At 43.1% G+C, this 15,382-nt stretch overlaps 1 protein-coding gene across 1 annotated transcript in view; it reads left to right on the top strand.

The window, feature by feature from the left end:
• The window catches only part of GLDN (gliomedin), a 63,816-nt gene that overhangs the window by 23,363 nt on the left and 25,071 nt on the right, over positions 1 to 15,382 (top strand). Inside the window, exon 2 of the mRNA XM_003266927.4 lies at positions 12,297 to 12,348. Coding sequence (XP_003266975.1) covers positions 12,297 to 12,348 — 52 coding nt within the window. The remainder of the gene's footprint in view (positions 1 to 12,296; positions 12,349 to 15,382) is intronic.

Here is a 15,382-nt window from a genome sequence, read left to right as displayed (position 1 = left end):
TGACACCAAGAAGGGGCTGCAGGTGTTTCATTATGGTGACAGTAATTTTTAAAAAATATATTCATTGGTTATTTGAATTTTTTTCATTGTATGAGATTTTTTCATTAATTTTATTTATTTTTAATTGGAGCTTTTAATCTTTTTTTACTAATTTGCAAGTGCTCTTTATATAGGAAAGTTATTAGTTTTTTGTGTATAATACACGTTTCCATATTTTTCCTGTAATAACAATTATAATGTTTATTGAGAACGTACAACATGCCAGGTGTTATGGTAACAGCATTAGGTATGTGTTTCAAAAAGATCTTTATCTTATCCTGATGATAACTCTGTGAGGCAGTCATTATTATTATTATTATTATTATCATCATCATTATTCCCATTTTACAGACAGGTCATTGAGGTTTGGAGAGGTTGAACATCCTGTGCAAGGTCACACAGCCAGTGAGTGAAGGAGCTGGAATTCAGAGTATGTCTGACTCCAAAGTCCATGATATTTACACTACACCTTTGGCCTAAGGTGTTATCTACATTTTGTTTATGGGCATTTTGGGACAGGATTGGATATTTTTCATTTTCATGTAGTCAAATCTGTAAAATCTTTTATTCGTGGGTTCTTCTTCTGTTTTTATGTATAGAATGTTCTTTCCTACCTCAAGATCTCAAGATCAGGTAAATGTTCACCTGCATTTTCTCATAAATACATACAATTTCAGTTGAAAGCTATCCTGTTACATTTGTATGTGTTTAAAACAGAGATAAAAAGAGCCTGTCCCCTTTAAGAAACAATTGTCCAGAATAAGTTGCAGGACTTACAAATAGGCAATTCACTACCAAACGACTTCTTAAAAATAAAGTAAGGGCAAGGATGTGAGATTAGTAAATGGATTTACAGATGCTTCCTTTTTTATGACTCGGGAAGAACTATCTCAGGGTCAGCTGCAGTAGTTAAGCAGATAGAATGTCAAGTTGTCACTGTGTGTGTGCCTGTTTCTGACCAGGAGGAAGAACAATCCAAACACAGCCATATTGGGAGAACACGGTCGGAGGCCACCTTTGGGAGTGGCCCAGGATTTCTGGTTCTGGAACTGGGTCAGCCAATTCATGCAAGAAGGAGGCCTTGCTGCTGGCAGCTGCCATCTAACCAGGCAACCGAGGGAAAAGCACAAGGACTTGTCATTACTGAGTGGCGGTTGCTTGAACTGAAGACTGGGCAAGGCTGAAAACCTGGGGCTTGATGGAGCCTGTAGGGCTCCAGGTGGGAGAAGGGAAAGGTTTAGGAAGGTGGTTATAATGACCAATGACAACTTACAGTTAGTGCATTAAGGCACTTATCCGTTTACACCTGGCGGTTTCTATAAGTCTTACTCAGTAAGATTTATTCAGATTACATTTTGAATTCAGTTGTTAAACTGAGCTGGTGATTAGACTTTCATGAATATCTTTATTAAAATAGCTTGAATTCAAATAAGCGAGGTGGCTCACACCTGTAATCCCAGGACTGTGGGAGGCTGACGCAGGATTATTTGAGCCCAGGTGTTTGAGATCAGTCTGGGCATCATAAGCAGACCCTATCTCTACATTAAATTTGAAAACTAGCCAGGCATGGTGGCACGTGACTGTGGTCTCAGCCACTCAGGAGGATTGCTTGAGCCTGGGAGGTTGAGGCTGCCACTGCACTCCAGCCTGGAGAACAGAGTAAGACCCTGTCTGAAAAAAAAAGTATGAATTGAGGATTTTTCAGAAAGCAGAATTAATTGATTGACATTTAAATCATGACCAAATGTGTTTCTATAACAGTACAAACATGCAAAGATTGTTTTTATAAGGACTTCTTAATTTAATCCTCATAGCCACTCCCTGGGTAAATACTGTCACCTTTCCTATTGCATTTCCTATTTCATCAGAGAGGCTGGGAATCTGTCCAGGATCTTGCTGTGGTTAGTAAGAAGAACCTCCCAGGCCATCTGCTGCCTCTGCTGGCTTATGCAGCCTTCCCCTTGACCTGGGGTTGGATCCTGAAGAAGAACACCTGGTGGGGGAAATCCTCCTTCGGGGACTTCAGCCATGCATTTTCAGATGTTCCCAATGTTAATCATTGTCACATGGAGTTTTTCTCCAAAGCCCTGATTTCAACTGAAAGTAATTTTGCCAGAGACATTGGCGTGCAGGCATTTGCTGGAACTGCCCCTTCCAAATGAGATTGCTGAGGAATCCTGAGCAGAGCCCCAGCTCCTGTGACTGCCATAGCCCTGCGTGCAAGAGGGCTGGCCAGGGCTTGTGGGTGGACTTCAAACCAACACTTGGTAATTATTTGTTTAAGATTTTATTAGAGAGAAAAAAAAAGATTTTATTAGAGAATCAGGGCAATGATGGAGGCAGAGTGGGAAGGAGCGCTGCTAGAGGTTCCACCCAGTCTCCACCAATTCAGCGCAGCTTTGCAGACTCGACTCAGCAAAACAAATGACTCGAGAATAAACCCTACCCCTTGAAAGGTAGGCTGGCCTCCATCCCCATCCTAATCCACTTAGCAAAGCAGGAAGATCTAGTGAATACTATGGTTTCCCCATTGCATTGCATTTTCAGTGATGTCTTAGCCTCCTTTACACGTCAGCACCCCAGTGTCAGCCTGGCTGACCCAGCCCGGACCAGCCCTGGGTGCAGTCACGCAAGTGCCCTGACTCAAGATAGTGTGAAAGGCTTGTGTATTATTGCCCTACAGACCAGGCCACATCAATGGTCTCTGGTTTTGCTGTGGTGTTGATAGAGACAGGAAGGGAATAGTCATGTCTCAGGAACCCTAACTAGATAACTCTAGCATCTCCAAGGTCCTGTTTTCTAGGGATTATTGGAGTAGCTGCAAAAATAAAATTATCCTAAACAAGCAGGCACAAAGAGAAGCAGGTATCCCATGAGAGATTTTCAGTTTCTGTAAACAAAGTGACTGCCTGTCTGAAAGGAATATTATCATTGCTTGAGGAGCACATTCCCTTCCCAGTTGAGCAAGTAATCAATACTGAAGTCTTTTCTGAGTACCTACTATGTGCTTGATGCCATTCTGGTGCTGAGAAAGGGAATGGATAAGTGAATGTGGCAAACAGAAAAGGGACAAAATAGCCTCTACTATTCAGAGCCTAGTTGAGAAGTCAGCATAACAGCGAAAAAGTGAGCGGCTGCTGGGCTCAGAAGTGGGCAGTCAGTAGGGACTGGGCTCTTTGGAAGGCTGAGAAAGATTCCGCTGGACTCTGCAGATCCCTGGCAGGATGAACTGATGAACACTTGCCCCCCAGGCTGCTGATGTGGGATGGCAGAATATGGCTGGACAGGCTCACTTGAGCTGTTTAATGGCTGTGGCCCAACACGAGCTGGGGCCTAGGAGTCACACCCCAGAATTTCACCGTTGTGTTTCCAAGCAGCTGCATACAAGATATCAAAATTAGGTCAAGTTAGGATTTTAAGAGTTTATTGTGCCTACAAAGAAATGTTCATGAACTAAGAGACCTCAAACTGGAAAGTGGCAGAAAGTCTCAAATTTACAGCAGTTACAGCTCAGTTTCAAGAGCATAAAGGAGAAAGTGTTTTGGCCTGTTTCAGGATTGGATGTCATATATTCTTTCTTAAGGCATATGACTATGTAAGCTGATTTGCCTATAGCCGATTGGTTTAATTTCATTGAGTCATGCTGATAAGATGAAAAGCTTACTGAGTGTTTTGTTTATGTTGAAGGTTTATGTTTTGGGGTCAGGGAATAAGTAAGAGCTAAGTTTTGGTTATGTGGCTATGAGTAATTGGCCTTGGGTACTAAACTGTGGCCTCCAGTTTTATTTATTTACATTTAACAAAGGCAAGACCCACATTCCCGTTGGTGTTTGCAGAGTGCCCTCACCAAGTCTTGGCCCCTGTGTGAATTCCTGCCTTTCCCAGAAATGAGTCCAGGGAGTCTGACCCCAGCTTCAGATCCCATGAAGGATTCTTCCAACATCTGTGATCTAACCCTCCAGTGACAAGCAGGTGGGCCACCACATTCATAGCCCCATCTCTCCAGTCCAAGTAATCTCAGCCAATGGTAAGGTGAATTATCAGCTCCTGGATCTCTTTCTAACACGATCATTTGCATGCATATAATAACAGCAGTTTGCATAATTAAGGAGATCATACAAAGGATTCAGTTTTCTAAGAGATATGGAATTTAAGTTACAAAATAGATCAGACCTGGAAGATGACTTAGCATTTAAACAGTGTTCCAGCCAGCAAACTGTAACCTGTGCTTGGAGAACTTCAGAGAAACCATGACGGGCCTCATTGTTTTAGTAACACACAAACCAGAGTAGCTGATGATAATGAGCAGGTTTGCTCTCTTACTTTTGCGTGAATTCATCCTGAGAGTAAAAGGTGAGAGAAAGGGAGTTCAAGAGAGCAGCCAGCCAAACACTGAGGTTTCCAGTTCCAATCAGCAGTAGCAGCTTACCACATTTAGCTCTATTCATTCTGATGAGAAAGACATGCTTTTTATTTAAGCCTTTCACCTACACACAGAAATTGGCACATTTTAAATTACACATCTATTAGTAAAAATTTAATATCTTGTTTATATGAAAAGTACACTAAAGCAAAAGTCTGTGTTTCAAGTTGAATTCAGACAATTCCTTTTGCAAAGGCTGAGCAGTACAAAAAAGTAGCAGTAGCTCATGTCTATAATCCCAGCATTTTGGGAGGCCGACACAGGAGGATTACTTGAACCAAGGAGTTCAAGACCAGCCTAGATAACATAGAAAGATTCTATCACTACAAAAAGTAAATAAATTAGCCAGGTATGGTGCCACATGTCTGTAGTCCCAGCTACTTGGGAGGCTGAAGCAGGAGGATCTCCTGATCCTGGGAGGTTAAAGCTGTAGTGAGCCACGTTCACGTCACTGCACTCCAGCCTCAGTGACAGAGCGAGCCACTGTCTCCAAAAAAGAATAAAAAAGAAAAAGTAGATGAAGGGGAAATAGTTTCAGCTCTGGAAGCCAGCTAGGTGAGCCTAAACCAGCTACTCCCTGGCTTCTCTGGGCATCAGCTTTCTCATCCCTCCTCCCCACATCCTCTGAGTGTTTCTCACCACCTCCTACCCAGCATCCTCTGACGGGATCAGAGTCTGAAAATCATCTGTCCTGTCCAACCCTCTCATTTTACAGACAAGTAACTAAGGTCAACCCCACCTGTTTACCCAGGGAAGCTCCATTTTTATTTGCTTTATATTTTGGGATTTGGTACTTGTATAAGAAAAAGAAAAGTCTCATGGCTGATGAACAATTTGAAAATCACTGGACTTTACAAGAGTTCTAGTTCATTCTGTTCATTTGCCTAGAAACAACAGAGATCTATTCAAGTAATTTCAAGTGATGGGTGTAATTGTGAGAATATGATGTTTGGGTTCACACAACACTAACATGCTTTCCATTCTCTCTGGATTACTAAAAACACAGCAAAGTAAAAAAAATCACTTATTATTCCAACATACCTTTACAACCATCTAAATTAAAGAGTGGGGAAAAAAAATCTGCCAGGTACAGTGGCTCAGGCCTGTAATCCCAGCACTTTGGGAGGTTGAGGTGGGCAGATCACCTGAGGTCAGGAGTTCCAGACCAGCCTGGCCAACATGGTGAAATCCCGTCTCTACTAAAAATACAAAAATTAGCTGGGTGTGGTGGTGTGCACCTATAGTCCTAGCTACTTGGGAGGCTGAGGCAGGAGAACTGCTTGAACCTGGCAGACGGAGGTTGCAGTGAATCAAGTTGGTGCCACTGCATTCCAGCATGGGCAACAGAGTGAGACTCCATCTCAAAAAATAAAAAATTTAAAAAAAAAAGTATCCCTTTCTTATTCCCTAGTCTCTGTCTCTAGGGGGAAGAATATTAGTTGGTTGGGTTCATGAGCCTCCCAGGTTTTTTTGTGTACTTATACAGAAACATCTAGGAATTCTTTTTCAACCAAAAAGTTGTGTTGCATTGTGTGGCTTGGGCTGCACTTTGCTTTTGTCACTTAACACCATGCCAAGGTTGTCTTTCCAATAGTACATATAGATCTACGTCATCCTTTAAAATTTGTTCAACAAGACCCTTATTGACAAACCTTTGCATGTTCTGCCACACAATGTTGCATTGAGCATTTTTGTCCAGATATCCTTGTATACTCTTCCCAGTGGGATTCCTAATTTATAGCATTTTCTTTTTAACAGATACTGCCAAATTATGTCCCATCTCTATTTAGTTTGAATTAAAACAAGCTCAAGCCATCTGATGCCAGGTTAGCAAGAAGTCTGTTCTTTTTCTCCTGGGGCCTCTTCCTTGGCCAAGATCTCCAAGAGTTCCACTAATCCAGTGAGAATAGTTCCCTTTTCAGAGAAAAAACTGGAAAAGCTGGTCAGGCTACCAGTAGGGCCCATTTGTGCTATCTTTTCCCCTAACGCTATTGTATTAGTCCACTTTCTGTTTATTATAACAGAATACCTGAAACTGGATAATTTATAAGAAAAGGATGTTTTTTTCAAGATGGAGTCTCACTCTGTTGCCCAGGCTGGAGTGCAGTGGCTTGATCTCAGCTCACTGCAACCTCTCAGCTCACTGCAACCTCTGCCTCATGGGTTCAAGCAATTCTCCTGCCTCAGCCTCCCAAGTAGCTGGGATTACAGGAGCGTGGCACCATACCCAGCTAATTTTTTTGTATTTTTAGTAGAGACAAGGTTTCACCATATTGGCCAGGCTGGTCTCGAACTCCTGACCTCGGTGATCCACCCACCCTGGCCTCCCAAAGTGCTGGGACTACAGGCATGAGCCGCTGCACCTGGCCAGGAATTTATCTTTTACAGTGACAGAGACTGAGAAGTCTAGGGTTGATGGGCTGCATCTGGTGACAGCCTTCTTGTTGGTGAGGATTCGCTGAAGAGTCCCAAGTGAGACAGAGCATCACATAGCAAGGGATTGAAGTGTGCTCACTCAGGACTCTCTTCCTCTTCACATGAAGCCACCAGTTCCACTACCATGATAGCCCATTAATCCACGAATGGATTAATCCATTCTTGAGGGCAGAGCCCTCATGATCCAATAACCTCTTAAAAGGCCCCATTTCTCAATACTGCCACAGTAAGGATTGTTTCAACATGAGTTTTAGAAGGGACACTCAAACCATAGCAGCTACCAAACATTCAATGCTGAAAACAAGTCCCCATGCAATGTAATGTGTCCCTGTCTGTTGCTGCATTGATCTTCCCACCCGGGAGATGAACCTGATGGGCCCCAGTGTTTCTTCTGGGAGAAAATTCTCACCCCTCAGTGATGCTTACAGCCAACAGTGCATTCATCCTGAGCTCTTGGGGCTACTGTTTATTGTCTTGCACTCAGGTTGACAGCCCATCGTTCCCACTAAGTCTGTCCTCCATGCTAGCGTGGCTGGGTTGGACTTTTTCCTGTGCCTCACCCACCCTCTCCCCAGCACCACCAGATCCTCATATCATGAACTGATTAGCAATTTATTGTCATCTTCTCTCAGGGAAACTCTCCCTTAGAGACGGTTGATGTGCTTTCCCACTTGAACCACTTCTCAGCAGAGAAGTTCCAGGCCTGGGACCGGGCACTATTCTAGACACAGGGTACCTTAGTCTCTTTTGTGCTGCTGTAATGGAAAACCACAGATTGGGTAATTTATAATGAACAGAAATTTATTTCTCATAATTCTGGAGGCTTGGAAGTCCAAGATTGAGGGACCAGAATCTAGTGAGGGCCTTCTTCCTGCATCATTCCACAGCAGAAGGCAAAAGGGTAAGAGAGTGAACTCAAGCCCTCTTATAATCAGCGTTAATTCATTCATGAGGGTGGAGTTCTGCAGACCTAAATGTCTTCCTTTAGGCCCCACCTCCCAACACTGTTATGTTGGGGATTATGTTTCCAACACGTGCATTTGGGAGGACATATTCAAATCATAGTACAGGAGATGCAGACAAAACAAAGAAGTGTTTCTGCTCTCAAAATGCTTCCTTTCTCTGGGGAGCAGGAGTAGGTAATAAATATGTAAGCAAGATAATACAGTCATTCCTCGGTATCTGTGGGGGATTGGGTCCAGGACACCCGTGAATACCAAAATCCGCACACGCTCAAGTTCCTGACGCTGGTCTTGTGGAACCCACATATGTGAAACGTCAGCCACCCATTTCTGAGAGTTTCGCATCCCTCAAATACTGTATTTTTGATCCATGTTTGGTTGTGGATGCAGAACCTGTGTATATGGAGAACTGGCTATATTTACCGATAAAAGTTCGTGTACAAGTGGACCCACACAGTGCAAACCTATATCATTCAAGGTCAACTATACTGAATAATGATAAGTGCTACAAAGACAAAAGGCCAGATGAGGTGATGGGGAGTGGCTGTCTGGGCTCCCTTCAGTTGAGAGCCAGGAAAGCCTGACTTGAGGCATCAGTGAAGCTCACCATGTAAAGATGTGCGGCACAGCACACTAGGCACTGCCAAGACCAGCGACGAGGCCAGTATGACTGGAGCAGAGTGACAGTGATGGGCAGGGAGGGGAGAGCACTGGGAGATGCCCTACAAGGTGCGGGGGCAGGGCCACAACATGGATGGGTCATGCCCAGTACCCCCAGGACAATGACCTCTAAGGACTCTTCCAGCTTCAACCTTCTCAAGACCTACCTCAAGACTTAAGAGGACCTTTATGCCAAATATGACTCCTTAATTTGACCATCTAGATTTTGTGACTTCTAATTGGGAGTTTTCTTATTTTGATTCCAATTTTTAATCATTATGACCAGAAAAAAGTTTCTAACTTTATGGCCACACCTTTTCATATCATATGTTTCATCTCAATACAATCTTATATACACAGCCCAATTTCGTTAAAAGACTATTCTTGAGTAAAGATTAACATAATTTACTGGTAAATATCTAAATTGACATTTAGTATACAAATGAAACCAAAAGGTCAGGAAATGAAAACTGCTTCATAGTTTTTACAGAAGCTGCACCTTCCCCAGATCAGTGATTAGTACCAAACAGAAAGGCTAATTTTCCCTATTGATGCTGCTGTTGTTTCCACCCACCCCTTCTGCTGTGATCCCCCAGGCAACAGATGAAGCCACTGTGAAGTCTTTTCTGGCCCTCCCAATGGGCAATTACACATTTTTTAAGACAATAAATTTTGTTCCTAGTGCAGCTGATTACATTCATTTATGAAAATGACTAAAGGCAGTGAATCAATTTTTTTTTCTGTCTGGTGATGTTAAGATAATCACCAGAGCCATAATAGAAAGTAGAGTGGATCTGGAATCAGGAAACCTGGAGTTGAGTCCCATTCTTCTACCAGCAAGCTGTGTGATTTTGAGTAAATGATGGCATCTCTCTAAGCCTCTATTTTCTTATCTGAATAAGATGGATAAGTGCACTCCAACTCAGAGAGCTATTGGGGGTGAGGGGACATCCAGAAGTCTTCCAAGGCATTGGTAAACTTTCATTTCATATATATGTGTTTGTCATATTATTCATCGTTAAATTCTCTGTACACATTTTTTTTCTTTCTTTCTTTTCCTTTTTTTTTTTTGAGACAGCGTCTTGCTTTGTCTCCCAGGCTGGAGTGCAGTGGTGGGATCATTGCTCACTGCAGCCTCAGCCTCCAGGGTTCAAACAATCCTCTCACCTCAGCCTCCTAAGTAGCTGGGATTATAGGTGCATGCCAGTACATCCAGCTAATTTTTAAATTCTTATGGAGAAAGGGTCTTACTATGTTACCCAGGCTGATTGGGTTCAAATCAATCTTCCCACCTCGGCCTACAAAAGCACCGGGATTACAGACATGACCCACCACACCAAGCCCACATTTTCTACATGTGTGATGTGTATGAATGTTTCGTAATAAGTTTCTAAAGCAGGCAATAAATAGCTGTTGACATACTTGACAAAAAGTAAATACAATATAAGTTTTCCTCTGGATCTCCTAACAAACAGAATAAATCTAGATACAATACAAAAATTATTTTCCCCACACATCAAAACATGGCATTTTGAAAAGTAGTTTAATGGAAAGAGTAATCAGTGAAATTTTTGAAAAAGACAAAGATTGTATCATGTTTAGTACAGCTCCCTTCCACCCTGGCCCTCCATTTTCCCCTCACTTGAGGTTTTCTAAATCTACACAAATATTCTGGAAAGATAAAGAGATTATCTTAAAAGCAGCAAGAGACAAACATATAGAAGAATTTCTGTGTGCGGCACTGTTTTACATGAACAAAAGTATGTTATATGTGCTGCTCTATATTTGCATTTTTTCATTTATCTTAGAGATCTTTCAGTATCAGCCTATGAATTTAGCACAGTCAGATTTGTTTTTTCTGAAGCTCGTTGGAGCAGTGTGGAGAATGGGAAGGGGTATACAGTGGGTGTGAGGCAGTCAGATGTTTTCCTTATTCCCATTGGTTTTGAAAACATCAGGCTAATGCCATGCTGCAGTGACCACCTGCCACAGGTGGTCATCCAGTGGGGAGTGTCCACATGGCATGAGAATCACTGCCACCCAGGGGCAGTTTCCACGTGCCAGGTGCCGAGCAGGTGCAATCCTCAAGGCCAGGTGCTTATATTATTCAGAGGAGGAGATCAGAGTTCCAAGAGGTTAAGTACTTCATCTGTGTTCACCCAGTTAGTAGGTGCTTCCTCCCAACCACTAGGCTCACCATCTCTTTTATTCAGACCCAAAAATTGAGCCCTTCAGATGCTGTGGGGGCGGGCTCATTATGGTGGTGAAAGTTGGATTTGGCAATTCCCTCGTCATCCTCTGTCAGAATTCTATAGAAATTCAAGGATAGTCTGTTGATGATGTTGATAGATAAGCTGCTGATAGCAAATATTCTTAGATCTTTTAAGGGTTTCTTTCAAGTGTTGTGTTAACTACAGTCATATGTCATGTAACCACAGGGATACATTCTAAGAAATATGTCATTAGGCAATTTCGTTGTGTAAACATCATGGTGTGTACTCGCACGAAACTAGATGCCACAGCCTACAACACACCTCAGCTATGTGGAAAAGCCTATTGCTCCTAGGCTACCAACCTGTACAACACGTTACAGTACTGAATGCTGTAGGCATTCAGTAACACAGTGGTGAATATTTGTGTATCTAAACATAGGAAAGGTACCACAAAACAACAGTATAAAAGATTTAAAATGGCTCACCTGTATAGGACACTTACCATGAATGGAGCTACAGAACTGGGGTAGCTTTGGGTGAGTCAGTGAGTGAGTGGTGAGTGAATGTGGAGGCCCAGGACATGACTGTACACCCCTGTAGACTCTGTAAACACTGTACACTTAGGCTGCACCAAATTTATTTTAAGATATTTTCTTTCTTCAACAAATTAACCTTAGCTTACTGTGACATGTTTACTTGATAAAATTTTAATTTCTTTTACTTTTTGAGTCGTAATAACACTTACATCACAAACACATCGTACAGATCTACAAAAATACTTTATATCCTTATTATGTAAGCTTTTTTCTATTTTTAAAATTTGGTGGTTTTTGTTTGTTTGTTTACTTTTTAAGCTTTTTTGTTAAAAATGAAGACACAAACTCATACATTAGCCTAGGTCTACACAGGGTCAGGATCATCAATATCACTGTGTTCCATCTCCACATCTTGTCCTACTGGAGGGTTTCCAGGGCCAATAACATGCATGGAGCTGTGATAACAGTGCCTCCTTCTGGAATGCCTCCTGAAGACCTGCCTAAGGCGGTTTCACAGTTAACTTTTTTCTTCTAAGTAGAAGGAGTACAGTCTATAATAACAATACAAAATATGGTGAAGTCAAGATGTCAGCTGGAAACTTTTTAAAAAGATTTTAAAAAGTATAACATAGTAAATGCATAAAGCAGTAATAGTCATTTATGATCAAATATTATGTACCATACATAATTGTACGTGCTATGCTTTTTACAATCTGCAGTGCGATAGGTTTGTTTATACCAGCATCACCGCAAACACGAAGTCACGCATTGCACCAAGACATTACCCCGTGACTGGACAAATGAGGTTTTCAGCTCCATTGTAATCTCATGAAATCCCCATTGTGTGCGATTCGTTGTTGACGGCGGCATCACTAGGTGGGACGTCACTGCGTTTTCCTTGAACTTCTGCGAGTTCTCCTAAAGTTACTTGGTGACTTTTTATAATTGCTTTCTGCTCGTCTGAATAAAGGGTGAGCCCAGGGCCTGCTGCCCACTGTCTGCTCTGATGACCCTCTCTCCCCTGCAGATCCGAGTGATGGTGGACCTCTGCAACAGCACCAAGGGCATCTGCCTCACAGGTAGGCCGGCCGCTGAGCAGAGCCGCTCACACGACAAGGACTTGTGCCGCCGAAGGCCCGTGGCGGAATGAACACCTAGGGACACTTTATGTTATAAAAATACATGTTGGTTTACTTTTACCAGATGTTTTTAATGAGCTGAAAACCCATTGTAATATGATTATGAAAAATAATATTTTCAGTATTGCCATAGAAATATAGCCATGGAAAATAACTAGGGCTTGGGTAATTAGAAATGTGTAGTACCTTGAACCAGAGCCATAGATGTTTTTCTTATTCCCATTAGTTTTTAAAAGGGGAAAAAAAGGAAGGGCAAAGACCTTGCTAATTGATACAGTTCTTTTATCAGAAGTACTTATTGGCCAGATTGGCCAGGTGTGGTGGCCCAAACTATATGTTGTGGAGTGCTAGAGCAGTCCGCTCTGACTCTAAAACATTACCATGAGACCTTGAAGCCACCCGAAGCTTTTGCTGGATCTCTCAGTTGATGGTCCCAGTCTCTGGGGAGGCCGGGCTGGAGCTTCTCAGGGTTAAGAAACCCTGCACAGTTTGCATCAGGTTGTAGGAAGCCTAGCCTTTTTCCACGGTATTTCCCCCACCTCCCTCTCATTACCTGCCTTGCATTAGGAGAGCAATGTGAGTTTGCTGAGTGAATAAACCTATGGGTATATGAGTATGTGAATGGAGGTGAGATGGTAAGAAAGAAACTCCCCTCAGGAATCCCAAATCCGAGTCTGACTCTCTTTCACTTATTTTGGCCTCAGAGAGAAAAACTATAATCCTGTGGCTTCTTGGGAAATGCTAATTGAATAACTCAAGTCATATTCCGGCCCTCACTGAAAATTAAAGATCTTCAGAACAGCTTGGTCCTTTATTCTGAAACTCTTGTAGCTTAAGCATCTTTCTTCCATCTCTTGAAGTCCTTTTTCAGAGTTACATGCGACAGTAATGAGTGCTAGAGAAATGGATGGATGGAATTACAGGCACAAAAGCCTGTTGAGAGGCACAGGAAAAGCCCCTTCCTTTTTGATTTTTTTAATAGTGATAGACCTGAGAGCCAGGCTGTACAGTGAATGCACGGGACGGAGCTATTGAGACCACTTAGCAGAGATTGGCAGAGAGTGGGGAATGACGTCCGCGCTGGAAGTGGGTTGAGTAGGTTTTTCTTTAGCACTTCGAAGTGCTTTTCAAAAGACAGCACCTTCTCCTTTCATGCCAGCTTGAAATTGGGCCTCCTTTTGCACAGAAAGTTCTTCAATTAAAATTAGATGTGAAAAGTACAAGTTGCAAAGTGAGAGGATCCTTTGGGATAGACCACGAGGCCTGGATTGGGGGCAGGGTAGTGGGCAGGAGGGTGAGCGACAGGACCCAGGAATGAACTGGGTAGCTTCAGAGGGTGGACACAGAGCAGTGGTCTCGAGCCCTAAGAGGATGCCTGGCAGGAAGATGTGCCAGAGCAGAACCTGGGCTTGAGGACTGGGAGCAAGATTTAGCTTTCCACTGGATTCATCTTTGAAAAAGCAGGCACTCATAACTTGAGGCTAGTCCAGCTGTGACCAGGTAACCCGGCTCCCAGTCCTCTTCCTTGCCCAGCTGTTGCTGCTATGGCAGTCAGGACAGATGCTATGTGATTCTGTGCAACCTTTAACATCTCAGGTGGATTGTGAGGGTAATCCCCTAGCTAGAGTAATTAGTTATTTTGCTAGTACAGAGTTTGTCAAACAACACATGCTTTTCTGAATGCATCTTACTCTGGAGCCCAGATTTCCTTGGGAACCCAGAAGCATATCTTCTGGGAGAGCAGGTTCTCGAAGAAGCCATGTTATTGGGTTATTCTTCACTCACTGCATCCTCTTCATGTGTATCTGTTAGAAAATATCTAAATCATCATGTTACTGAACTGCGTATTGGGGCAGAAGCACTACACATTCTCCTTGCAGCCAAGTGACCCTAACCCAGTTATGATACGTGTCACTAGTCTCTCATTCTATACCTAGGCAAATATCAATCACAGATCAATGCTGCTGAGCACAGCCTCATAGCATTCTTTTCTGCTGTTCCAGAAAGCCAGCACTAATTGACTGGAACTGGCACTTCTCTCTGCAGACTGATTTGTTTTTGGTGTTCATGGCCATCACAGACCTCAAGTTTACATAACTAGGGGCATTGTGAGCCAATTTTAGATTTCAAGGGAAAAAAAATATCTAAGTGGCTCAGCTCTTTCAAGCATCCACCCAATTTTAATCGATTCTGGTTAGGAGTGTGGGATGGGTACAGTTAGCATGAGCTACATAATTTGCAGAGCCCAGTGCAAACTGAAAATGCAGGGTTTCTTGTCCAAAAGAAGCAGGAAAAAGGCTTTCTTCTTTCTTCCACAGTCTTGATCTGTTTTGGTGTGAGTTTTTATCTGCTACCTAATGTCATACTCCGTGAAGCATAGAATACTTATGGGGCAAGTACAGACCCTCACAGGCACCAGGGGTCCTGCCCTGTGACTCGGGCATGCAGGGCACCACTCAGCCCCACCTTTCCTGCACTTGTGCCCCAGCCCCTACCAGAGTGGAAGGTGGCAGAAGTTACTGAGGGAGCAAGGAGTACAGAGGACACATCATGGGGCAAGGGAGCAGGTGGCAGTTCCTAGGAAGGTGGTGGGAGTTGGGACCCCACCAAGCCCTCTGTGTATACTTTATTGACCCATTGGACTTCACTTACAAAACACAAATTCAAAGACAAGATCACTGGGAATTTCTAGATGGCGACCGCAGAGCATTAAGCCCACACCTGAAGCCCCCTTGTGAGGTGAAACCCTATGCACCTGCATGGGTGGCAGGCCCAGGACACCAGCCCTGCATGCACTATTAGCATGATCGTGGATGTCTGCACATATTCCTTGAGGATGCGCTATTCAAGAAAGGGAGAAGGGTCAGGAGCTGAGAAACAGTTTTCTAAACACCCAGTTGGCACACATCATGACATTTGACATTATTTGACACATGTGGGAGCTCTTCCAGATGTCAGGCCCCTGGAGAGCCAG

This window comes from Nomascus leucogenys, chromosome 6 (assembly GCF_006542625.1).
Source record: "Nomascus leucogenys isolate Asia chromosome 6, Asia_NLE_v1, whole genome shotgun sequence".
NCBI classification, from domain to species: Eukaryota; Metazoa; Chordata; class Mammalia; order Primates; family Hylobatidae; genus Nomascus; species Nomascus leucogenys.
Note: the sequence above shows the minus strand (reverse complement) of the source record. Positions and strands in the feature narration are given on the sequence as shown.